The 25376-nt window shown below is 36.7% G+C and overlaps 12 protein-coding genes across 12 annotated transcripts; 7 read left to right on the top strand and 5 right to left on the bottom strand.

The window, feature by feature from the left end:
- The first annotated feature begins 1719 nt into the window (after positions 1-1719).
- EV154DRAFT_493328 (kinase-like domain-containing protein) lies at positions 1720-3253 on the top strand. Its single transcript, XM_051599788.1, has 5 exons — positions 1720-1898; positions 1969-2173; positions 2252-2303; positions 2355-2474; positions 2539-3253. The coding sequence occupies exons 1-5, from the start codon at positions 1744-1746 to the stop codon at positions 3051-3053; spliced, it is 1047 nt and encodes a 348-aa protein (XP_051462459.1). The 5' UTR covers positions 1720-1743; the 3' UTR covers positions 3054-3253.
- EV154DRAFT_598659 (protein phosphatase PP2A regulatory subunit B) lies at positions 3231-5224 on the bottom strand. Its single transcript, XM_051607061.1, has 8 exons — positions 5067-5224; positions 4883-4980; positions 4669-4819; positions 4445-4606; positions 4275-4388; positions 3780-4206; positions 3471-3728; positions 3231-3416 (listed from the first exon to the last, which is right to left on the bottom strand). Exons 1-8 carry the CDS (start codon positions 5137-5139, stop codon positions 3407-3409), a joined length of 1293 nt encoding a protein of 430 aa, XP_051462458.1. The 5' UTR covers positions 5140-5224; the 3' UTR covers positions 3231-3406.
- Positions 5225-5934: 710 nt separating this feature from the next.
- Positions 5935-9504, bottom strand: EV154DRAFT_547707 (uncharacterized protein; the record flags this gene model as incomplete). Its single annotated transcript, XM_051604773.1, has 10 exons — positions 9088-9504; positions 8112-8198; positions 7371-7457; positions 6962-6966; positions 6862-6889; positions 6738-6826; positions 6461-6544; positions 6284-6361; positions 6122-6196; positions 5935-5991 (listed from the first exon to the last, which is right to left on the bottom strand). Exons 1-10 carry the CDS (start codon positions 9101-9103, stop codon positions 5935-5937), a joined length of 606 nt encoding a protein of 201 aa, XP_051462457.1. The 5' UTR covers positions 9104-9504.
- Positions 9505-10856: 1352 nt separating this feature from the next.
- On the top strand, positions 10857-12024 carry EV154DRAFT_493327 (uncharacterized protein). Its single transcript, XM_051599787.1, has one exon. The coding sequence runs from the start codon at positions 10871-10873 to the stop codon at positions 11963-11965; it is 1095 nt and encodes a 364-aa protein (XP_051462456.1). The 5' UTR covers positions 10857-10870; the 3' UTR covers positions 11966-12024.
- Positions 12025-12671: 647 nt separating this feature from the next.
- On the top strand, positions 12672-14568 carry EV154DRAFT_412128 (cation transport protein-domain-containing protein; the record flags this gene model as incomplete). Its single annotated transcript, XM_051595496.1, has 3 exons — positions 12672-13644; positions 13741-13862; positions 13957-14568. The coding sequence occupies 3 exons, from the start codon at positions 12672-12674 to the stop codon at positions 14566-14568; spliced, it is 1707 nt and encodes a 568-aa protein (XP_051462455.1).
- Positions 14569-14649: 81 nt separating this feature from the next.
- On the bottom strand, positions 14650-16282 carry EV154DRAFT_278962 (uncharacterized protein). The gene is made up of 6 exons (XM_051594740.1): positions 16201-16282; positions 16067-16123; positions 15857-15973; positions 15655-15778; positions 15246-15571; positions 14650-15170 (listed from the first exon to the last, which is right to left on the bottom strand). Exons 1-6 carry the CDS (start codon positions 16238-16240, stop codon positions 14731-14733), a joined length of 1104 nt encoding a protein of 367 aa, XP_051462454.1. The 5' UTR covers positions 16241-16282; the 3' UTR covers positions 14650-14730.
- On the bottom strand, positions 15918-17165 carry EV154DRAFT_278996 (uncharacterized protein). Its single transcript, XM_051594741.1, has 3 exons — positions 16201-17165; positions 16063-16123; positions 15918-15973 (listed from the first exon to the last, which is right to left on the bottom strand). Exon 1 carries the CDS (start codon positions 17011-17013, stop codon positions 16378-16380), a length of 636 nt encoding a protein of 211 aa, XP_051462453.1. The 5' UTR covers positions 17014-17165; the 3' UTR covers positions 15918-15973; positions 16063-16123; positions 16201-16377.
- A 214-nt stretch (positions 17166-17379) lies between these two features.
- Positions 17380-18204, top strand: EV154DRAFT_598654 (uncharacterized protein; the record flags this gene model as incomplete). The annotated part of the gene is made up of 4 exons (XM_051607060.1): positions 17380-17435; positions 17508-17638; positions 17705-17803; positions 17947-18204. 4 exons carry the CDS (start codon positions 17380-17382, stop codon positions 18030-18032), a joined length of 372 nt encoding a protein of 123 aa, XP_051462452.1. The 3' UTR covers positions 18033-18204.
- A 238-nt stretch (positions 18205-18442) lies between these two features.
- EV154DRAFT_558727 (uncharacterized protein) lies at positions 18443-19413 on the bottom strand (the record flags this gene model as incomplete). Its single annotated transcript, XM_051605507.1, has 4 exons — positions 18443-18822; positions 18900-18981; positions 19111-19170; positions 19294-19413. 4 exons carry the CDS (start codon positions 19411-19413, stop codon positions 18443-18445), a joined length of 642 nt encoding a protein of 213 aa, XP_051462451.1.
- A 1202-nt stretch (positions 19414-20615) lies between these two features.
- EV154DRAFT_412137 (uncharacterized protein) lies at positions 20616-21296 on the top strand (the record flags this gene model as incomplete). Its single annotated transcript, XM_051595497.1, has 2 exons — positions 20616-20979; positions 21034-21296. The coding sequence occupies 2 exons, from the start codon at positions 20616-20618 to the stop codon at positions 21294-21296; spliced, it is 627 nt and encodes a 208-aa protein (XP_051462450.1).
- Positions 21297-22214: 918 nt separating this feature from the next.
- Positions 22215-23063, top strand: EV154DRAFT_412276 (cfr family radical SAM enzyme; the record flags this gene model as incomplete). The annotated part of the gene is made up of 2 exons (XM_051595506.1): positions 22215-22286; positions 22362-23063. 2 exons carry the CDS (start codon positions 22215-22217, stop codon positions 23061-23063), a joined length of 774 nt encoding a protein of 257 aa, XP_051462449.1.
- A 464-nt stretch (positions 23064-23527) lies between these two features.
- EV154DRAFT_493269 (uncharacterized protein) lies at positions 23528-25367 on the top strand. Its single transcript, XM_051599786.1, has 3 exons — positions 23528-24419; positions 24512-24588; positions 24659-25367. Exons 1-3 carry the CDS (start codon positions 23556-23558, stop codon positions 25275-25277), a joined length of 1560 nt encoding a protein of 519 aa, XP_051462448.1. The 5' UTR covers positions 23528-23555; the 3' UTR covers positions 25278-25367.
- The last annotated feature ends 9 nt before the right edge of the window (positions 25368-25376 follow it).

The following is a 25376-nucleotide window of genomic DNA, read 5'->3' as shown; positions in this document are numbered from 1 at the left end:
GCAAAATATTGCAAGGGGTATACAGTTAGTATTATAGAATATGTTGGTGTATACAGATGACCATACACGGTGAGTAAGTTTTGACCTCCTGGGATTAAGATAATATTAATTGTCATTGCGTATCATTTTTTAAAAGGCAATTTTGCAAGCAGGGATGTTAATAACAACTTACTAAATGTTTAAAAATGGCTTATTTTTGTCACTGTACACATTTTTCTTGGTATTCAGACTTTCAATAGTGTCCGTTTGAAGTAAGTCATGGCGAATTAATATATCGAAGGATGATTCGTGATCAATTTTAATCGTTTTTATAGAAGTGTGTGCTCTGATAATCATAATTAGTAAATACGTTTATATTTTTTTTTTGGAATTTTCTCTCCAACCATGACTTGAAGGACTTTTTGAAAGTCTTTGGGGCCAGCTAGAAAATCCAGCATAGTAAACTGAGTCTTATCAAAAGCATTCTTTTTTGTTTATCGTTTCTTGCAGTAAGATATATAGAAATCTGTTATCGAACTCAGGGTTGATATCAACTTAATGAACTCGGCAGTTTGTTGGTCTCGAAATCATTTATTTTTAATGTTAGCCAATTGAGTCGACACCGTGTTCTAATACTTGTTCACATTTTTTACAAAAGTATAAATTTTTCAATCTTGAGCTATCAAAGACCAACTCTTGACTCTATTGTTTCATTTGATGAGATAATAAATTGATTCCCAATCATAATTTTTTTTTTTAATAATTGAATAAGCTGATAATGCATCAGATTCTTTCATCAAGAATACTGAAAATACACACGTGTAGATCTTTATTTATTTTGGGCGTTGACTATTGTCTTGTCTCGGTACTACTCTTTGTGTGTGGGTCCTCACATACTTTAAAGAGAACAATCTAGGTCTAAGATCGTAAAGCAGGATAATTGATGTATGTGATCGACCGCATCGTATAAGAAGTAAATCTCCTCACTAGCCAATCAATTAAACCCAATGAACAATAGAGACTTTTTAACTCCGTAAAAGCTGCCATATAATGGGGGAGAACTTTATCAAAAAAATAGTGCTGCATCATGATGAGATGCTTGTTTAATTAGTTGATTAAATAATTCAAGTTTTCAATTAGTTTTTAGATACACGATGAATTGAGACGACTAAAATCACTAGTAAAGATCTACTAGTTTTACTCCTGTAACAAATAATATGATATTAAATGCGGCCGATCTGTCAATCAAAAAGGCACATTTTTTACTTCAAGGCAGATCCACTAATTCGGGACCGCCCGGTGTAACCAAAAGGGTAGATATTACGTACCTCTATTTATGGTGCGCTTAGTTTATTAATATCAGCAGACTGTACTAATTAGATAATCATGCAGAGTAATAATAATAAATCATAGCATCTGTTTTAACAGCGGACATACCCTGCTACGATTGACAATGCAATATTAAAAATTGTCGCTTTAGCTCAGGGCCTTCAAGACAACATGTTATTTCAAGTACAGATCAAGATTGCCCTGAGCATAAACACGTAATCACAACTGTGATTTATGTGTAGACGCGTATGCAGTGACAGTTGTAGCAAAAAAAAAAAAAAAAAAAAAAAAAGGGCACACGATGTCAGAAGAGAACCCTGGGGGAGTGAGTAGATCTTACCGGAGAAGGAATTGTCAGTTTTTTGTGGGTTTCTATTTCGTGACCTGTAATTTGGGTTGATTTTTTCTGTATTTTTTTCCTTTTTATCACTTTTCATGACAGAACCAACACAAACACGTAGTATAACGCTATCAACGGTGAAAGGAACGCAAGTAGAATGTAACGAATTACCGTTTTATGGTAATTGTAGAGATGTAGAAGATTTCGAAAAATTGAATAGAGTGGGAGAAGGCACCTATGGTGTTGTTTAGTAAGTCTCTAATATATTAAAAAAAAATACACTACCCCCTTCACTTTTATACTAATACATCCCATACTAGTCGTGTAAGAGACACCAAAACAAAACAAATTGTTGCCTTAAAAAAAATTAGAATGGAACGTGAGACCGACGGCATGCCAGTATCCAGTTTAAGAGAAATTAGTATTTTAAAAAGAATGAAGCATCAGAATATTGTTAATGTTACAGACGTTGCTGTTGGACCTCGCTTAGAGTCTATATTTCTAGTCATGGAGTACTGTGAACAAGTATGGTTTTATTTCACTTTTTACATTGCATACCAGCACTCATTGAAAAATATGTAAAAAAAAAAAAAAAAAAAAAAGGATTTGGGCAGTTTGTTAGATATGGTACCAACACCTTACTCAGCTTCAGAAAGTAAGAATGCGTTTTTAGAGATATATTCCGTTATTAATCGTAAATCCATAGTTAAATGTTTAATGTTACAACTACTCAAAGGCTTAGAGTATTGTCATAGCCATTCAATCATTCACAGAGATTTGAAAATGTCAAACTTATTACTAACATCTACCGGGTTACTTAAGATTGGTATGTTATAGATACGATTTATTAAGATGGGATATACCAATGTATTAATAGGTTTGTCTTATAGCTGATTTTGGATTAGCTAGAACATTAAGTTTACCAGGAAAGCCAATGACACCCAATGTAGTGACATTATGGTATAGAGCTCCCGAAGTTTTATTCGGCGATACCAATTACACAACCTCGATTGATTTATGGTCGGCTGGATGTATCATGGGCGAATTGATGCAACATAAACCATTATTACCAGGAAACACAGAACAAGCCCAATTAGATTTAATCGTAAAGCTTTTAGGCTCGCCTAACGATTCCATTTGGCCTGGATTCAACAAATTACCTTCATCTAAATTACTTGTATTACCAAAGCAAACCTATAACAGTATTAAACAAGTCTTTCCAAGATTTAGTGAGAATACCTTGGGCTTGCTTGCTGGATTACTGACATATAACCCTAAAACTAGACTGACCGTAAAACAGGCTTTAGCTCACCCTTATTTCCAAGAATCGCCTAGAGCGCAAGATCCCTCGCTTTTACCAACTTATCCAGAAGTTCGAAATCAACTGGCCGAAAGAGAAAGGTAAGCGATTTACAAACCACAGATTATTTTATGTTTTGTTTTTTTTAATCCTTGGTGAACGCCTCTTGATAGCAAACGACGAGCACATGAAGAAGATCGCAAAAGAAGAATAGCAAAAGAAGATACCGAGACATTGAATAATAAAAGAAAAAGATGATACAAGAAAAAAAAGACATATTGTACATAACAAACATATTTTGGCTTCTTTTTTTTTTGTTTTGTTTATTGAGGTGTGTGGTTAATACAAGGAGACAAGATACAAATAATATAAAAAAAAAATAGATTGTCTTGGTTTTTTTTTTTTTTTTTGGCTTAACTTAAAAGAAGAGAGGGGGCTTATTTTTTTTAACATTTTACTTATTGTTCACTACAAATAACATTAGTTTATATAGAGATCAATTTTTAAAAAAAAGTGACTTACGTGAAAATAAACAAGTTATTAGTTGCAGCAATAGCAATGGTATTTTCCTGAGGATGCCATGAAGAGTGTAAAATCTTTTTGTTAAAGTCCATATTGTCAGCACTAGGAGCCGAATTTCTTGCCATAGACATCTTGTTTTTAGAAGAGCCAAGTCGCTTGGATCTAAAAGCGCTTTTATCTGCTTGAAGGGCAATATCAGTCTTGCCTTCACGATCGTATAAATGGAACATGTTGTTATAGGAACCAGTCATCACATGACTGTAAAATAGGGTTAGTTCAATTAAAATCATTTACATATCGTGATTTTACCTGTCATCACCACTAAAGGTACACTCAAACTTGTCAAAGATACAATCATTTTCGTATAAATCACATAATCTGGTTCTCAGTTGATCGTGAATGTTGATGGTTTGAACAGGCTTACTGTCCATATTGATATCCCAAATCTTTAAGGTGAGATAATCCCTTGAAAGAATATATCGACCATCATGACTAAAGTTGATATCAGAGACAGAAGAAATAATTTCAGAAAAGAATGAACGATGAGCAGGATCCTCAGCCTCTTCGAACACCTTGGCATGTTGATCACACAATGCAGATTCTCTCATATCGCTCAATTTAATGGTACCCTTGCTAGAACTATACATGAACACATTACATTGTTCAGGGTGGAATTCAGCAGCTGTAATCACTTCAGTCAACTCTTCCATGTTTGCAGGTTTGATATCAACAATGTCTACAAAAAAAAAAAAAAAAAAAAAAATGTGTCAATTATACACCCCAATTCCACACACGAAAACTTACTGAAACTTTGATCAGAGACGTCTAAATTCCAAAGGTTGACTCTCAAATCATCAGCAGAGATATAGGTTTCACCATCGGAATTAATGGAGATAGAATTGATGTGATAAGTATGAGCTTCAAGGGCATATGTTAGAAAACGTATTTGTGAATAGATATACATAAAAACTTACCATTGGCATAAACTTTTCTAGGTACAGCAGCCACAATGGTATCGTGATGAGTCAAGGTAGGTAAGCGAAGGGTATTGACAGGAGTGGGATTAGGCGCAATACTGTTTTCAGTGACCAATTTCAATGACTTGTCAAACACTTTCCACAATTTGATTGTTTTATCTATGTATAACGGGGTAAGTGTGTGTTGTCAATAATGAAAAATGTGTGTGTGTGCTTTTTACCGTTAGTGGATAATAAAAAGTGAGCCGAATTCTGTCTTTTACACCATTTGATCTTGTTGATTTTCTCTTCGATTTCCAAACTCTTTAAATAATCAAACTCTGCTTCGTGCGATTGGAACTCTGTATAGAATCGATATTCACAGTTCTTTTTCTAAGAGACAGATAAAAGGAGTGAGTTTATTACAGTCAAGGGTGCTAAGCGAAAATACCTTACGCTTTCATTTCTTTCAAACAAGACAACGCGACCTCCTTTATCTCCTGTAGCGAGATAGTCACCAGTTTGGTCAAACTCAACCGTCGAAATAATATCGGCTTCAAAATAATGATAATAATGAAAAGAACGTGTCTTTAGATGTGTTGCCATTGAACATTTTAAAGAAGAAAAAACCCAAACTTACCATCAGTAATATCATCAGAATCTCCTTTATCACCAAAACATTGAGCAAACTTCCAATTGTGTTCTTCAGACATTGATAAACGTATTTTACTTTATTTTATTTATAATGTAGCTACTGTTATTTATTTTAGAAGAAAAAAAAAAAAAAAAAAAAAAAAGAGGGGAGAGTGAAAAAAACGTTTTTTATTTTTTTCCAAATCCAATCATTCAAATAGCGCTGACATCAAAGCACTTTTTACCACCATCTTGGGCCCCACGCCTCGCACCAAGCTCAAAATACCACCTGTCAATGACAATAGAACAATGGGGTTTTTTTATTAAGCGGTATTCATTTCATAGTTTATGGTAACTATTTTAATTTTACATCGACTGCAAGTGGCTGTCTCTACTCCTCTTTACAACTAAAAAAACTCTTTTATCAAATATTATTGGTCGAACTTTGACATAAACGACAAATTTAGTTCAAGTGTTTAGTAAATTTGTTGTCAACATGGCGAAATTCACGTCTTACGCAACCAAATAACAGGTTGAAATGTCAACATGGAGCTAATCACCCATTAATACTTTAGCGGTTGCAAACCCTTCATTCATTACCCCAGACTAAATTATGCAACCTTAAAAAGTTAGTAGGACTGGAACAAACAGGTTTGACGACAATGTACGATACACGTGGATTATGTAAACACAGAGTCAACCAAAAAGACTGACCCACAAGGAGAGGCCGATAGCTTTACAATTCTTTGTAGCATTAATCCGGGAAGGCCGAAAAGAATGTGTCTGGGGAGAAAATACCTCAGTAACTATGCTTATTACGGAAGGGACCCAGATAATCAGGGGTTTATTCAAGTAACTAAAAAGTGCAGCAATCTTTATCCGATCTCGTTAAGCTCATCTTCTACCGAAAGTGTATATATGCTTATGCATGTCTATATGTACTTATCGTAGTATCATTTAAGAAAGTTAGATACAGCTTTCAAGCTTGGAATCGAGACATTTCCTAATTTCTTAAAGAAATGAAATCATTTTTAGTCAATTTGTAGCATGTGTAACCCTCACCAGAGTCTGTAATAAATTGTAGCTGCAGTCCAAATTAACTTGGTAAAAGCGAATAATGAAGTCAGGAACATGTCTCTTTATAAATATTAATCAAATCATTATGGTGGCCACATGAAACAACAAAGTCAACCAGATCGATCCTGTTATTTTTTTTTTTTTTACATTCCTATCCAGAGCCGTATCTTGTAATTTTGTCCGACAGTAACGCTTCACAGGAACAGAGCGGCTGTCAAAAAGAAACTGGCATTGATTGGCAAGGTTTAAATATGCAGTTTATATTTTTTTGTCATGACAGATGTTTATTGATTGATTTGGAATATCTAAGAAATATTGAATTACATTGCGTAATTTTTGTCCATTAAGCAGAACCCTTTTTCTGGGCAACCATAGCCTACATACAGCTGTCGGGTTGAAAACGTGGTGCTACAAAGATAATATGTCAATGATAATTAAACCCAATCGAACCTAATTGCAAAAACAAATACTTACCCGCCATGCATTCAATCACCCATTGATCTAACAAAAACTTGCCCAAGGTTCAATAAAAGATAAGACTTGACCAAAGTCGTTGCTTCTTTAGAACACCATGCCTTAATTAAGGTCATATGTGTATAACCTGCCTAAAGTTTTTCAACAATTGGCTGGACCACGACCTACTGCCTTCTAAAGGTCTCCTTAAAGGGAAGTGAGTCAATAAAACACAGTCTAAAAAAGTTCTAGTAAACAAAAACTTTTTTTACCTCTAATACTTGCCATGTTCAAGTATTGCTATTTTTAAGATTACGAAAGGTGCAATAGATTAATAAATGCAAATGATTTTATGTAAGTGTAATAGCATACCTTGGCTATGATTATAAAATCAGTAGAACAAACATTATATGATCTTCATCATGCTTTACAAAAGTAATTGAAGTACCAAAGGTACAATCAAGAAACGGTTGACTTGCTCAAGGTCAGACATATGTTACCCACAGACTAATTATACAATCAGAATATTAAATACCAAATAATCTTCATCATGTCGTATAAAAGTAATTGAAGTACCCAAAGGTAAATCAATAAACGGCTGACTTGCCTAAGGTCAGACCGTTGTCGCCGTGAACTGCAACCAAGGTTCACTGAAGAGGAACAACTGCACCAAGGTTGTAAACCTCTCCCACAAATGACTTTGCTAAGGTCAAATGTGACTACAGCTGACTTGCCCAAGGCCAACTGAAGTATTAAAGCCACCAACCTCCAAACCTCCTACCATCCGATGATTTTACAGGAACTTGCCTAAGGTTCACTGAAAGACAAGACTTGACCAAGGTCTTTGACTTTTTGATAACACATTGATCTATTCACGTCATATGTGTACAACCCGCCTAAAGGATTTTGACAGTTGGATGGACCACGACCTACTGCCTTTTGAAAACTCCCCTTAAAGGGAGGCGAGTCAGTAAAACAACGTTCAAAAAATAGCAGTATACAAAAAATATTTACCTCAAATACTTGCCTGCTCAAGTATTGCTATCTTTAAGATTGGCAAAAAGAGAATAGGTTAATAATTAAAAATAAGATCATGTGAAATTAATAGAATACCTTCATTATAATAATACGCTCAGAAGAACAAATAATGAATAGTCTTCATCATGCCGTAAAAAAGTAATTGAAATACCCAAAGGTAAATCAGTAAACGGTTGACTTGCCTAAGGTCAGACCGTTGTAACCCACAGACTAATTATACAATCAGAATAACAAATACTGAATAAGCTTCATCATGTCGTATAAATTTAATTGAAATACCCAGAAGTAAATCAATAAACGGCTGACTTGCCTAAGGTCAGACCGTTGTCGCCGTGAACTGCAACCAAGGTTCACTGAAGAGGAACAACTGCACCAAGGTTGTAAACCTCTCCCACAAATGACTTTGCTAAGGTCAAATGTGACTACAGCTGACTTGCCCAAGGCCAACTGAAGTATTAAAGCCACCAACCTCCAAACCTCCTACCATCCGATGATTTTACAGGAACTTGCCTAAGGTTCACTGAAAGACAAGACTTGACCAAGGTCTTTGACTTTTTGATAACACATTGATCTATTCACGTCATATGTGTACAACCCGCCTAAAGGATTTTGACAGTTGGATGGACCACGACCTACTGCCTTTTGAAAACTCCCCTTAAAGGGAGGCGAGTCAGTAAAACAACGTTCAAAAAATAGCAGTATACAAAAAAGTATTTACCTCTCAAATACTTGCCTGCTCAAGTATTGCTATCTTTAAGATTGGCAAAAGGAGAAAAGGTTAATAATTAAAAATAATATCATGTGAAATTAATAACATACCTTCATTATAATAATACGCTCAGAAGAACAAATAATGAATAATCTTCATCATGCCGTATAAAAGTAATTGAAATACCCAAAGGTAAATCAGTAAACGGTTGACTTGCCTAAGGTCAGACCGTTGTAACCCACAGACTAATTATACAATCAGAATAACAAATACTGAATAAGCTTCATCATGTCGTATGAATTTAATTGAAATACCCAGAAGTAAATCAATAAACGGCTGACTTGCCTAAGGTCAAACCGTTGTCACTGTGAACTGCAACCAAGGTTCACTGATGAGGAACAACTGCACCAAGGTTGTAAACCTCTTCCACAAATGACTTTGCTAAGGTCAAATGTGACTACAGCTGACTTGCTTAAGGTCAACTGAAGTGTTAAAGCCACCAGCCTCCAGACCTCCTACCATCCGATGATTTTACAGGAACTTGCCTAAGGTTCACTGAAAGACAAGACTTGACCAAGGTCTTCGTCTTTTTGATAACACATTAATCTAGTCACGTTCATATGTGCATTAAACTTGCCTAAGGTTTTTTGACAGCCGACTGGACCACGGTCTACTGTCTTTTAACTCCCACATAGGGGAGATTAGGAGTTAGTAATTCAGCGTTTGTCAAGTAGTGTTCAAATTTTCTTACCTCGATCTCTAATCATGCTCTACGATGTTTAATGTGGGCGTAGAAGAAAAAAAAGTTTTTTTTTCTCACCAGGCCAACAAATATTGCAACCAGCTAACGTCATAATTTAGGGTGTAGTAATCAAAGTGTTTGAGGATTATACACAATTTGCATGATTTTTTTTGTCACTCGCTGCGGACATTAAACAAAAACCTGCTGGGCTGCAGTTTCTAAACTTACAAGTAAACAAATAATCCCATTCCTTGTATCATCAACTAATACGTGGTAACTCCCTGAAGAATGTTAAAATTTCTGTATTTATTAAAAAAGCTAGTATAAAGATTGACATGTAAATAGCAGAGCATATTTACTGAGTGCAGTAGATATTGTCAGGATAATACATAAAAAAAAAAGTTTTGAACTTTTTTTATATAAAACACAAAAGCAGCACTTATTTTTTACAGCACATGTCCAGCTCTGTCATAAATGAAAAGGATCATATTGGAGGTCAGTTGCTTCATACGAGGAGTAAATCTTGAGGTTAAAATGGTGGCACAAAATCTGCAAGCGTGTTTTTCGCGTCTCAAAATTATCAGCTACATTTTGTAGCGGAGAAAGTGGAATTTTTGACTCAAGGACACAATCGCTATATTCTGGTAGAAAAAATCTCTAAAAAGTTTCCTCTTATAAAGTAGTTGTATGTAAATGTATAAAAAAAAAGTTTGTACAGTCCCAAGATGATCCCCTATGTCTCGTGTTCTCAAAAATGTATTGCTCTTATTGACTATTGTACAGGTTGATATCACTCAGTCGTCCTTTGCATCCAATCAAGTCCTCTCTTCCGCCACGATTGTAAACTTTAATTTCTCGAATACAAAATTAACTATGCTTATTCGTATTAAATACCAGAGTAGTTAAAAATCAAACTGCCAAAAACCATATTTCGATTATATGACAATAAAATCAGGAACAATGAAACAACCTATTAAATTTCACGTATAATTTAACGATCCCGGGTTGCATCCGAGCCTCATCATGTTATCCTCCAATGGCATATTACGCAACGTAGCACATTTTTGAAAGATTAGCTTCTCTAGTACCCAACAGAAACTAAAGCTCTTTTTGATAAGATTCTTTCTCTGTATTTACGTGCTACGGAATATATTTGAGAATGCTTTGTAACTTTAATTTATGACACTTCATGTTGTAGACGCGAGAGGATGTAAACTCTTTTTAATATTCGTTATGTCTTTAAAGGGATTTTCTTTTAACCGAGTAAATTGCACATACATTATCTACTGCCATCTCGGCTGTAGCACAATGTTTTTTTATGAAAAATATGACAGATGATGCATGTTCCAGCCAAGATTTATAGCATGGCCATCTAACATTGATTCTAGAAATGCTTCTGAAACCAAGGCTATTTCAAGCCGACCTACTGTCTGTTATGATTTTAAGACTGCATACCAAAGAGAGTTTTAAAAGATTTTAAGCAATTTACCATCGGAACGAACAAATTTGATCCAATGCTGTTGTCATGATGATCTAACACCGACACTTTTAGGTGACCGTGAAAATAATAACAAAAGCAAATCAGGGTCCAGAAATTTATACAAAATCTATTCTAGATATTTCCAAAAAACGATACCCGTTCGCTTGGTATAGTTTTTTTTTGTTTTTTTTCTCAAAATGGGGATAAGTTTGGAGTGACGTCGATTTGCTTTTGTGTTTCAATCCCCGTATGGACCACAAAGGGAAGGGGCCGAGGGTAAATCAAACTGAGCGATATTTTCTTTTTTTTTCAATGACAACCATTCATTGTGGTCAAAAGTTTGCCATTCACAATGTATTCAAAACTTTATTTATTACACGATCGACGACAATCAAACGAAAGATAAGCACGGCGCCTCAAAAATTACTTGACTACAACAAACTCCTCAAATCCCATGCAAAGACGTTTAAAAAGCAAGATTCAGGGCAAAAGGAAGCAATAAAGATCTTGCAAGAAATGAAGCTCCATGGTATTCAACCCAATAGTCAGACGTGGTTTCAACTTGTGATTGGCATGTCCTTTCAACGTCATCGTACACACGCACAGAACGATCGATTAGAAGCTTGGTTTAACAATCTAGTGGCCTCCGAACCGAAAATAGAAAAGTTCAAGAAAGTGTTGTTTCACTTGTCGTTTCAAGGTCACCCAAATTTACTAGAGATGTTTACAAAGATGAATAATAAGGCAGAGTTGCAAGTGGAGGATTGGCATGCGGCTATCAAGGGATGTATTAAAGCGAAAAAGATGGAGGACGCCAACGTATTGTTAGAGATGCTTCGAAAGAACAAGATGGCAACGATCAGCAGTTATCGATTATTGATTGAATCTTACTTGTATTTGCAGGATGGAGCATCAGCTAGTCAAATATTTTCATTTATGCTGCAAGATGAGATCACAGCGAATTATGAGATATATGAGCTATTTATCGATCATTACATGTCATTAGAGTATGTGCCTGATCATGCGAATACCTTGATAAAGTTGTGGCAGGCTGTGCTCATGACCAAAACAGAAACAAATATACCGCAAGAGATGATTCAAAAATACCTAAGCTATTTTGGTCAGCATGGAGAATTAGCCAAGGCAGAACAAGTTTATTTGGATGTCAAAGCTGGACGGTTAAGTCGAAGATGTGTTGGAGAGTTGAATAAAGTGATTATTGGATTTTCAAATAAGAGACAATTACGTTCAGCATTATCATTATATTACGATTTACTTGGACAGGGATATAAACCAAGTCAAAATGTCATCAATAAAATATCAGAAGCATGTCTAGCGACGGGTGATAAAGAGGCCATTCAACAATTAATAGATGTAACCAATGCCTATCACAAAATAAAACTTTAAATAGATATTTTATCACATCTGGTATCCTAGTGACTGCCCTATTGGGGGATAGATTAAAGCCAAAAAAAAAAAAAAAAAATACACACTCAGATTAATTTTCTTTTCCCTCCTCCCTCTCTCATATTTTTTTTCTTTTCTTCTTTTACATTTTTTTTTCCCCATGTCTCAGCAGCAAAAAATGAATCGATTCAGTAAAGCGCTGCATCGATTTTGGGACACCAGGATTCATTTTCTTCAAATGCATTATATATACATTCTAATATTGATTCTTGTTTTCTCTGGTCTGTATTATTGTGAATCTGGTACAAATTGGAATTATATCGACGCACTGTTTATGGCAACCACCGGATCCACCGATACAGGCTTAAACACAATACCAATGTCAGAGATGTCAACCTATCATATGGTATTATTATACCTCAGCGCCTTTTTCGGTTCTCACGTCATTATTTCATTTTATGTGGTCATGGTCCGCAGATATTATTTTTCAGAACGCTTCGAGGAAGAATTGAAAGAAAATCAAAGGAGAAGAGATGAATACAAACGACAAAAACAGTCTAGAACAGATCCTATTCGTCGGCGTATGTCCCTATTATCGGTTCGGTCTAGTCCTGCCAGTTCTAAACAGACGAGCATGTTCTCTCGTAGACGTGCTTCATTTGATACCCACGCAACCCGAACTGATGATATTGTCGTTCACCATCCCATGCATGATAAAGATCATTCAATCCAAATCGACGATGAACCTTCCTCAGATCCACCTAGTCATCCTTGTGATACCACTACCACCACCACCAACACCAGCACGAATAACTCATCACCCACCGATAGCGAATCCTCACTTCAAAACAACCCCGATGGCAGAACGATCACCTTTTCAGAACCCATCAATCAACCGCAAAACACCATCACTTTCCGAGAAGATACCAATGTCCTCAGAGAACGAGAACGTAAAAAATTATTACAGAACCGAAATAACGAAGAAGTGGAACAGTTACCGTTACAACGTACGAATTCCGAATATGAAATTATGAGACAGCCTGTCGAAAAATCGGAATTGACCAAAAATGAAAAGTATCGAATTGGTGGTACAGAGTATCGTGCATTAGACATGTTGGCACGAATGGTGCCTATCTATTATATTGGATTTATTATTCTTTTCGGCTTCTTTTTTCGTATCTATGTTGCTGCTTCCACTTACGCACAAGAGATCCTAAGAACTTCCAATGCTAGTGGACCTGTAGACCCTTGGTTTTTTTCAATGTTCATGAGTCTTTCAAGTTTCACCAACCTCGGACTAAACCATTTGGACAGCAGCATGATGGCCTTTCAAAATGCGCCTGCTCCGCTCATACTTGCTATCATCTTGATTTTGGTCGGAAATACTGCATTCGCCATCCTGTTAAGGTTCATCATCTGGCTCTGCTTTATCCTCACCCCAAAATCAAATATCATGCGCCGTGAAACATTTCGGTACCTCTTGGATCACCCTAGAAGATGTTACACCACTTTATTTCCTGCAACCCAAACTTGGTGGCTCTTGATCGTCTTGGTTGGTATCACCCTGGTGGAGCTCATCTGCTTTCTCGCCTTAAATTATTGGTTGCCCGTCTTGGCTGGTATCAGCTGGGGTTCCAGGTTCTTGGATGGCCTATTTCAATCTGTTGCCACGAGAAATGGTAAATACCCACTCCCCTTTTATTGACTTACTCCCTTTTTTTTTTGGTTGATTGATGAGCTGTATATATTAAACCCTTTTTTCTTTCTTTTTGTAGCTGGCTTCAGTGTAGTCAGTCTTGCAGATTTAAATCCTGGCGCACAATTGGTTTATATCGTTGCCATGTACATTAGTGTCTACCCTGTTGCGATTTCGATGAGAAACAGTAATATCTATCAGGTATGTGTGTGTGTGTGCGTGTGTGTGAAAAGGAATAATGAAAAAATAGTATCAAGGGCGGGGTTTTAATGAAGGAGTTATATATGATCCATAGGAACGTGCACTAGGCATATTTCGAGGTGAAGATGAGGAGCCAGTACGATTTTCCGAAAACGATTTATCCACCGCACCTTTTATCAAGTTGAAACGACACTCGACTATGACGAGCATTGCACAAGGCACCAAGAAATTACTAAAGGGACCTGACTTTTTTGTGATTACACAGATTCAAAGACAATTAACGAGTGATATCTGCTGGGTCATCACGGGCATATTTTGTATTTGTGTATTGGAAGCAGAATCCATCATGTCACCTTCTCCTGTGACAATTGCTACAGTGATTTATGAATGCGTTTCAGCATTTGGTAATGTAGGTGCATCCACTGGATATCCAAACACAGCCACTTCACAGGCAGGCCAATATCGAACTCTGAGTAAATTAGTATTGATTATTCTCATGTACAAGGGCAGACATCGTGGTTTACCAGCATCCATTGATCGCTCCATCTTATTACCATCGGATGAATTAGCAGAAAAAGAAAAAGAAGACGAAGAGAGAAGAAGAAACACGTCTGTCTCGCTAATTCATATTAATGATACAGTGGGTTCAAGCACGGGTACCAATGGTCCTGACCATGTCATGTATGCGAGATCATGTACACTTTAGACTTTTTTAAATTATTATAGAAACAACGGGCTTATTTTACTTTTTTTTGCTGCAAAGAAAAACTATACCCTCTCTCACCCGGTCCCCCCCCCCCAAATTACACTACACCCCTCACATTTTTACACAGTTAAGAACGAAATAAACTTTTTTAGACTTTTTTTTTTATAAATCATAATCTGCAGGTTCATCATCGCTGTCTTCTGAAGAAGAGGATGGACCAGACTCTTTAGATGCAGATGCAGTATTCATGTTCTCTTGGGCTCTCTGAATCGACGCTAATAATCGGTCTGCTTTGACAGGTCTCGGTTGATGTTCTTCTTCTTCCTCAGAAGCATATTCATCAATGTATGGGTTACGAGGTCGTTCAAAGGGATCATCTGCGTATTCCATATCACCTTCAGATTCTTCCTCTGAATCCTCATCTAGATTCACGGTGGATATACGTCTGATTTGCTCTTCATCCGATTCCTCTGCTTCACTTTCAATCACAATTGAGTTTCGACGGTCATCATCTGGGATCAAAATCGGTCCATGCTGCGATCCTTCCTCTTCACTATCCAATATCCTTCTTCTCTTTCTATGATTTCGTCTCAGCTCTTGAACTATTTTTCCCGCTTGCATTGGTTAATGCTATGCCCTTTTTATATATATATCAATCATTCCCCCTCTCTCGTTACCTTCTTCCTCTTCGCTGTATTCACTGATTTCGTGGTCGCTATGGTTATCGCTGTGGTCGCTATGGTTATCACTGCTGACTTCAATGAGACCCAATTCAGACCCATCATCCAAGATGCTATCCTGCAAGTGTTCATACTCCACTTGATCATTGTCTACAATGAAATCTTCTAGATCCCCTTCCTCTTCTTCCAAATGAGACTCTGCATCCGAATGCATATAATCACTTCCACCCGCTATGACACTTCCATCATGATCGAATTGAATATTACACTGTCCACAGAAATTTTCTTCATCCAATTCCCATCCGCAGTTTGAGCAACGATTACTTTTGTGTAATATGTGAATACATGCTTTTTTTATGTGATATACATATTTTTTTTTTTTTTTAAAAAAAAAAGAAAAACTTACATGACACCGTCTTGATCTACATCGCGAATAAAGGTGGATTGGTTTTCAACAGGATATAAAGATTCCCAATCGGCTCGTGTCAGTTTTCGATCAACAATGGCATTAGCCGGCCTTAACACATCGCCTACAATTTTTTTTTTTCGTTTTAGTCAGAATAGGTTGGGGAATGCGCGAATATCATTTTGTTTTAAAAAAAAATTACAAATTTTCTGCAGGGTAACGGCTTGAATAGGTTGTCGAATAGCTGGCTCTCGACATTTAGGACAGCATTTCTTTTGCCCAAACCAGTGAATAATGCATCCGCCACAGAAAGAATGACCTACGGAGAGAAAGAAATAATTAGCATGCTGCTTGAGTGATCTTGTAAGAGGGTGAATGAAGTAGAGAGAGAGAGAGAGGAGGGTTTACCTACCGCAATTCAATACGTGTGGATCGTGGAAAAGACCCGTACATATACTGCACTTTGTTTCTATAATGACATGTCAAAGTCTATTTTTTTTTTTTTTTTTTTTTTTTTTTTGTGTGTGAGTGTATGTGTGTGTATACCTTCTTCGATAAGGGCTAATTTCTTTTGTAGGTCTGACATTACGATTATATTTATTTACAATGTAAAACCAAAAAAAAAAAAAAAAAAAAAAAAGAGATATGTATAAAAAAAAGGGACGTGACAGCCCACAAACAGAGATAAAATGCATTGTTCCGAGAAATAAGGTGTGTGTGTAACTAAGCCACTTGCAAGAGTAGTTGAGAATTAATCTGATGTCCATCACAGATACCTTCAAAGACACGCCAATAGTCCCAATAACCATACAAACTGGCGGTCTGATACACTTGTTTGGCCAATTTCTTCAACTGAGGTTGCGATTGAGGCCAGTCTTGACACAGTTCCATCACCTCAAAGGGTTTCACGGGATAATCCAAATCCATCAAGTCATTTGTGTAGTAGCTCTTTTGATGCTCCGTCGTCGGTGTGGCGAATTGCACCACCTGTAGTGTAAACAATGTCGTTTGTGCTGTACTGGATAAAATACCCAACAAATCATTTCCAATAATTGCCATGCCGTGACATTTATTCTCGTTCGTGTTTAAAGCTTTTGACAGAATCGACAAGGTTTCTTTTTCCACCCCATTAGCATGGGACGCTAGTTCCATTACATGTTTCTCAATTGTCGGGTATATATTGGGTGGCGACTTTACAAAACTCGAAATGCAAATCGTGTTTCCAAACGTCCATTGCGGTGCACTCGATAGCACCTCGTCCTCTTCTTCTGCTGACGTGGTTTCTAACGACTTTATAGAATGTTTGATGATGAAGGGAATGGTCAAATAACCTATTGATAATGTAACTGCAATCGTCATGATTTAGAACGGGACAAAAAGAAACAAAAAAAAATATATATCAATGTCTGGCTGACTTTGACTCCCGTTTAGAACGTCCCTTTTTTTTTTTTTTGGACGACACTCTTTTTAAGAAAATATTTGCTGGTGATACGAAATGATAAAGATGTGGTGTTAGACATACTTGGCTGTTTCTCTTGACAGTGTCTTTAATAAAATGTCAGTATAAATATCGCGTGACTCTAAAAAAAATACTAACATCTTATGTTTTTACAACACTCAAATTTCCCTTTTGCAAATTAATTTTGATTCGTCCAGAAAAAACTTAAAAAACGTCCAAATTTCCTTTTTTCTTTTCTTTTCGGCCATTCTTTTTTACTTTATACAATGGAGTCCCATAAAGGCATTTTAAAAAATACGTGTCAGCCCAAAAATGCGCACAGGTAAATAATTCCTCTTCCTCCCCATAGGCCAAAATAGGAGATATTCAACCTTTTCTTTTCTCTATTAAATAGGTTAAAGTGGGACGAGAACAAACTCAAGGAGACTGAAAAACTAAAAGAGCAAGTGACAATGAAAGTAGACGAGCCTAATACGCCTTATGTGCGTTACAATAGTGATCTAGATGAGGTCACTAACTGGCAAGGTTAGACTGATATGTTTATATGAAAAAGAAACTCTGTCAAATAACTGTCCATCCCATTATGTGTAGATTTACCAGAGAATATAAGAGCAGCGCATGAAGAGCCCGAGGAGTTTTGTTTAGATGATGATGATATGGGTGGTCAAAGCGTCAATAAGATTTCGTTTGGTACCGATGCATGGGATGAACAAGAGGAGAGAGAAAAGCAGGAGGAAGGCAAGTATAGACACCCCTTCCCCCAAAACATCACTTTACAAAAAAAAAAAAAAAAAAAATATATATTAAATTGTGTAACTCTTTTATATAAACAGCTCGTAAGCGGCATGAGGAATTCGAACGAAAGCGTGCTCAACATTATGGACATACAGCAGACATTGTATTTCACCCTAAAGAATGAAAAAAGGGCTAATAGTTTTATTCACAGTAATAAAAAAGGTTAAAGAAAATATACACAAAAAAAAGTTAGTTTTCGGAGGAAGAATGGGTGTTTGAATAGTAAATGTCAGGTACGGATAGTTCACAGTCGTCTCGTGTAGGCTGGTAGTGTTGATCGGATCTGGCGAAGGATGCTATTGTGACAATGGGAAATATTAGTGATCTGAGTAATTATAATAAAGAAGGGACGTATGTGGTGTGTAGTGTGTGTGTGTGTGTAATGTGGGCGTGTAGTGTGGGTGATTGTAGTGAGTGTGAGTGGGTGGGTGTGGTGGGTATACTAACAAGAGTGAAGTCCAATGTATGTCTAAAATATAATTATAAAGGGGATTAGTTAAAAAAGATGATAACCCCGATCCAGTCTAGTCTAGTCTAGCCTAGCCCAGTGCGTACCCTGTCATTGTCATCTTCAAATAAAAAGCGATCCATCACATAGTCCGAGTTTGCATGCAATGCCTCTCGTTCGTACTTTTCCTTTTCGGTACTCGTTAATGAATTCCAGCGATCGTATGCAATGGAGGTAATTTCGGGTATGGAAGTCCCACTTAAGTCTCGTTTTAATTCATTGAGGAATTCATCAAAGGCAGTAATTGGTTTTGAAGGCACATGTTGCTTTCGCTTCTTTTGAACATGATGGTGATTATTATAGTACGTATTTGGACTACTGCGTCGAGTTGTATGGTCGTCTGGAATGAATCGGGTCGTCGTCGTCGTCGTGGTTACTGTTCCTGGTTTTGGCATATGGGAAGTCCCTAAAAAAGTACAAATGATGATTTTTATAGCCTTTTTTCTTTTTTTTATGTGTCTTAGGGAGATTGTTTATAATTACCTGGTTCATCATATCCATAATTTATTAAAATCGGCGTAGAAATAGGAACACCACGAGCGGTTGCTATGGCCCGTTGCAGTAACTATATTAAAAAAAATTATTATTATTAATAATCGAGGGTTAGCAAATCATGACGTGTGGGGTTATATATTTTTTTTTATGATCCTTTTTAGTTTATGTAAATTTAGCAAAATTGTTGCACAATACCTACTCGTCGATGCCCACGCTTAACGTTTAATGAAATTAAATCTGTTTCTGTGATATCAAATAACTGATAGGAGAAACGAAGAAGGGGAGGGGGGGGGATAAGCAATAAGATTAGAGTCCGTATATTAAAAGGAGTCCTTTTTTTTTTGTTTCTATTTGGATATATCACTATTTGATGACAACTTACAGATAATAACCTATCGAATCCTTCTTCAATGAGTGTGGCAGCATAGTGGTCCAGTTTATATTGCTTTAGAAACTCTCGCAATTGTTCTTGTCTCGCTTCATCCTCTCCACTTGAATTCATGTTACGATCTAATTTATGCAAAACGAAAGAAATAACAACACTGTACATTTTAGTAATCAACAAATGAACCTCCCCTAAAACACTAAAACAATATGCTTTACCGTTTATTAATGGCGTATATTTAAAATAGTTTTTATTTTATGTGTAAAATAATATGTGTGTCTGTGTGTGTGTGTGTATGTGTGTGTGTAAGTGTTCTCGACGAAAAGGGAGTAAAAAAAAAAAAAAAAGTTAGACTCATGGCTTTTTCGGGATTTTCCAAATGTCTCTGAAAAAAAAAAAAAAATTGAATTTACGGGAAAATATTTACCCATTAAGCTAAAATAGTCAATTCGAAGTGGTCTCCTTTAAAACGACAATATATAGAAAAAGAAAGAGTTTTGCCCCTTACAAAAAAAAAAGTGAAAAAAAAAAGAAAAAACCCTTGAACTCGTGTTTTTATAATTATTGACGTTTTAGCTTCGATTCCCACTTTGGTTTTTTTGCATAAAAAAATACTGCATCATTCTAAATTGAACTCCCTTTATATAAATATGTTGTCTCTTTTACATGTAGTAATCACTTAAAATAGAAAAAACCCTTAAATACCCACCTTATAAATGTCTCTGTTCATTTCTTTATTTTCTTTCTTTCTTTATACTTTTTTTTAACTTTTTCTCTATTTTTTTACTTAAACCATGTCGTTACCTTGTATCCAACAGCAACAACAGAGATTTATTAATCCCAATTCATTAACTCAACAGCAACAGCAACAGTTGCAACAGATACAAGACCAGCATCACAATACTAATAATAGCAATAGTGAATATAATCAATTCATGAAAAGACAGCATCAGCAACAACACCAACACCAACAACAACAACAGCAGCAACAGCAACAACAGCAACATACAAGAAGATTTAGTTATACTAGTATGTTATCTGATGCTGACGGATGCTATCTCCCCAACAATTCTTCGCCTTCCAATGACAGTGATGACTATGTTCAGCAAGAGACACCCCCACCTTCTTCTGTTAGCCCTGTGTCTGTCACATCGTTCATTGATCCCATCTACGTGGATATTCAGACCAAATACCACCCGCAAATGATGAATGGTGGGCAACAACAGATTCACTACTATGATCCACACCAAAAGAATTTCTCTTCCAACAATATGTATCGCAATAACTCAATGATGCATTTTCCCATGAATAACATGTCGATGAATAAGAATATTTCTCGCCCTGTAACTCCTGTCTCTCCTCCTCTCATTTTAAAAGACAATTATCACCAGCCCAGTAGTAATAATAATAATTTGATTTCATCCTCAACCACAAACACATCCGCCAGCAACAACAATACCACAACAACAACAACACCAACAGCACCAACAGCAGCAGCAGCAGCATCTAACAACAATAATAATAAAATTAAGAAAACACCTCGCTCTCGAGGACGTCGTGTCTCTAATATTCCGGGATGCAATTCTCGTATGTTTACATGTAAGGCGGATTCTTGTGGTAAAGTATTTAAAAGATCCGAGCATCTTAAACGACACATCCGCTCTATTCACACCCTGGAAAAACGTAAGTCTTGATTATTTCTACCAAAAAAAAAAAAAACTCACATTTTATCTTTAGCTTTTGAGTGCCCTTATCATAGCTGCAACAAGAGATTCTCAAGATCAGACAATCTGAACCAACACATCCGTATCCATAGACACAGCAGTAATAGTGCAACCAAGGAAACCATGTTAAATAAGCCATCAAAGCAACAACAACAACAACAACAACAGGCATCGCCTTCATCTAATACTGCTATTCATCATCATCATCAGCAGCAACAACAACAACTCCATCATCACTTTAATAGTAATAATAGTACTTTTTCCAATTTTATTTAAAAGTCGTTTAATGACCTTTATTTTTCATCTGCTCCTCTCTCTCTCACTCTCTCTCTCTCCCATCCACCCCCAAACCTCCTCACTCCTCCCCTTTCATATCAAAAATAATAATAATAATAATTACAACATGAAAAAAAAAAGATTTAGTGTATGCTCCTTATGTAATAATAAACATCAAATATGGTTATTAGATTAATGTCTCTCTTTTTTTTTGTTTACTTTTTTTTTTGTGCTAAAACGTCTCTCTTCTTTCCTCTCTCTCCTGAAAATCTCCCTTTTTTGTAATAGGAGAGAGAGAGAGAGAGATCACCATCGAAAATATAGCCACCTTAAATAATTAACAATTTCAAAATGAACGAATAAAAAACTAACTTACTAAAATAAAAAAAAAAAAAGTTATTATTGACGTAGAGACAATCTACAATTAATCTGCATGTTTAAATAGTGAAACTCTATTTTGAATATCTTGTATGTACAAACTTCAAAATAATACTTGTTTCTTTCTTGCCTATCACAGCAAACTTTTGAACATTTCAATTGCAGTACATGTTATTGTTTAAACTGTACATTCTCTTCATTAACCAATCAAATTCTTTTCCCCTTTTTTCTTTTTCTTTTCTTTCTCCACCCCTCCTCCTCCTCCCCCCATAACCCCCTTTCATAGTGACTTTCTTTACTTCTTTTTTTTTTTTTAACATAGATCTAAACATGTTGAATAGATCGGTACTCAGTAGAAGCTATTCTTCTTTGGTGCGTAACTTTAAAGTACCCACACCGTTCAGTAAAAAGACAAACTTGATTGGCCTCACACTCGATGACCTCAAAGTCGAACTGGAAGGCTTGCAGCATACCAAATCCTTTACACCTTTGCAGATCTGGCAGCACATGTACAAAAAAGGCATTACTCAGTTCGAAGACATGCCTAATCTCTCCAAGGATCTTCGACAAGAACTCAGTGCCAAATACGAGATCAACTATGGTGAAGTTAAGGTAAGCTCCATTTCTTTTTTTTTCTTTTTGCATATGCATATATAATTTCTGACACAAATTGGGGTTCATCAAAAGCTGGATAAGGTGGCATTGGATAACACTCGTAAATTCTTAATTGGATTCAACACAAAACAAGACCCTAAAGCAATTGTAGAAACCGTCATCATACCCGAGATAAAACGATCGACGCTTTGTGTATCTTCTCAAATTGGATGCTCTCTCAATTGCAGCTTTTGTCACACAGGCACACAGAAATTAGAGCGTAGTTTAAGCTCGGGGGAGATTGTGGGTCAATACATGATTGCGGCCTCTGCTTGTGGTGATTTCCCGTTTGCGGATGAAAAGAAAAAGATGTTGTCTAATATGGTCTTTATGGGTCAAGGTGAACCCTTGTACAATTGGCGTCATGTCAGTAAAGCCATTCGAGTACTTACAGACGTTCAAGGTCTGAACTGGTCCAAGCCTAAAATCACCATCTCTACCTCTGGTGTAGTTCCTTTAATACCCAAGATTGCAACAGAGTTGGGTGTATCGTTAGCTATTTCGCTTCATGCGACCAACAATGAATTACGAGATATCCTCGTACCTTTAAACAAGACTTTCCCTCTTGAAATGGTCTTGGAAGCCTGTAAATCGTATGCACATCATATGGGCAACAGAGGAAGAAGAATTACTTTTGAATATGTTATGCTGGATCACGTGAATGATTCGTTATCCGATGCTAGACTTATGGTCAAATTATTAAAACAGTTACCTGCCCACGTCAACCTGATGTAAGCCTTATATTTATGCCCCCCCCCCCCACTGCGCGCGTACGCTCCCAAAAAAAAAACTAACATGTAATTTCATTTTTTTAGACCCTTTAACCCTTGGCCTGGAAGTGGTTATGTGTCTACCAATATGGAACAAATAGAGAGATTTGCCCAAGTCGTGGTGCAAGGTGGTGTTCACTGTACTATCCGCAGACCCAGAGGTCAAGGTAACCTAGCTTTTTTTTTTCTTTTTTATTTACATGTATGCGCCTTGAATTCTAATGCCTTCCTTTTTAGATATCATGGCGGCCTGTGGTCAATTAAAGAGTTCAGAAATCAATAAACAGACTAAATAAAAAATGTGCATCTGTGACTTTTGAACTGCCCACCTTAAAAAAAAAAAAAAAAAAACGTGTGACGTAGCCCATATTTTTTAAAAAAAAAAAAAATTGGTTTTTTTTTTTTTCTTTTCTTCCCTTAATTGATCTCTTTTAGTGAAAAGAAAATAAATTAAATAATGTTTGGGTCAACAACAACTACTAATACAGGGTTTGGAGGGTTTGGTACTCCAGCCGCTGCAACAACAACAACAACGACACCTTCCTTGTTTGGAAGTGCACCTACTACTAGTACACCTTCATTATTTGGAAATCCCTCTACCAGTACGTCTTCCTTGTTTGGTGGCGCTGCTTCTACTACTTCTGCCCCTACTTCCACTGCTGCTACTTCTTCATTATTTGGAGGTGCACCCACCAATACACTCTCCTCCTTTGGAACCACACCCGCCGCCACGAGTAGTGCACCCTCCTTGTTTGGTAGTACACCAACTCCCTCTCTTTTTGGCACCTCCACAAATACCAACACAGCAGCAACAGCGACAACAGCAGCAAAGCCTTCATTCTTTGGAACGGGTAGTAATAATACGTTTGGCAACACAACCACCGGTGGTGGCAATTCTCTTTTTGGAGGAAACGCAGGCACAGGAGCAGCTGCTTCTACCTACGCACAAGCATCTCATTCCGTGTTTAACGCACCAACAGCACAACAACAACAACAACAACAGCAACAACAAGAAGGAAAAGGGTATTTGGATTTAGATACCTGTTTTCCTGATACCAAAGTACCTCATTTTCTTGTCACGCCTCAAGGGTTGACGCGTACGGTGGTGCCTGCAAATTTTTTCATTGGAAGTAGTAACAGTACAAGAGATAAACAGGTCACGAATGTCGAGTCAAAGAATATCGATGAATTTTCCTTGACTTCGGTTGGGTTCAGTGAAAGCAACAAGACTTTGCCTTTTTACTTGACTTCTTCTGCAGATAACACCAACACCAACAACAACAACAATAATAATAGCAACACCAATAATAACAATACCTCGGTAAACACCCAAAAAAAAATATTTTATATAGGCTGATCTTTTTTTTTTCTGTTATTTGTGTATACTCACACTTTTTTTTTTTGTTGCTATAGACTGCCAACAACCAATCACCTATTCCTATTTACAGTGCGAAAAAGAGAGTGCTTGAAGGAAGCCATTTAGATACTGGGTAAGTTGGGAATCTTACATAAAGGAAAGGGAAGGGGGAGAACGGCTCATTAAACTAGTATGTTATGTAGCCGCAACGTCATGGCTAAGAATGAACAAGGGATATTTTCACATGGAAAAAGCGAAGTAGTCAACAATGGATTTAATCAACACTTGAATTCAGTGGGAGGAGGTGAGCCACCTTTTGAATCACTGAATGAGACGGGTATCCAGACGGTAGGAGGACAGGGAGCTGGAGGAAAAGGCGGGTTATTCACGCAGACGAACAACGAGATGAATAACCCATTTGGATTATTTAACACAAGCCGTAGCGTGGATCCTACAAAGACCCGTGTTCGTGTATTTGGATATGATGGAAAGGACGTGGAAAAGATCATCAAGTATTTTACAAACCTAGGTGAATTAGCCGAGCCATGCCAAAGTCAAGGCAATTGGATCACATTTAATTACGTGTCACCTCAAGTGGCTCAAAAGGCAATCGAATGTAACGGAATGAACATTGACCAAAATCATCTGGTGGGTGTAACATGGGATGAAAGAGCAAAACAAGTAGAAAACTTGCATTATCAGCCTCAACAAAATGACTTATACAAGAGACAAAGTAGTTTCATGAACATCTTTTCCGTCGATCATCAACAAGGTGAACAAAAACTCGTAGATAAAATTAGAGAAAAACTATTGGGCTGGTAAAAAAGCACAGAAGAAAAAAAAAATTATATATAATTATCATAAATAAATTAGTATGATGTCACACCACTCCTTATATAAGAAAAAAAAAAACTTTTTTGT

The sequence above is a fragment of the Mucor mucedo genome (assembly GCF_025094135.1).
Source record: "Mucor mucedo strain NRRL 3635 chromosome Unknown EV154scaffold_7, whole genome shotgun sequence".
Classification (NCBI taxonomy): domain Eukaryota; kingdom Fungi; phylum Mucoromycota; class Mucoromycetes; order Mucorales; family Mucoraceae; genus Mucor; species Mucor mucedo.
The sequence above is the reverse complement of the archived record's forward strand: the minus strand, read 5'-3'. Positions and strand labels throughout refer to the sequence as shown.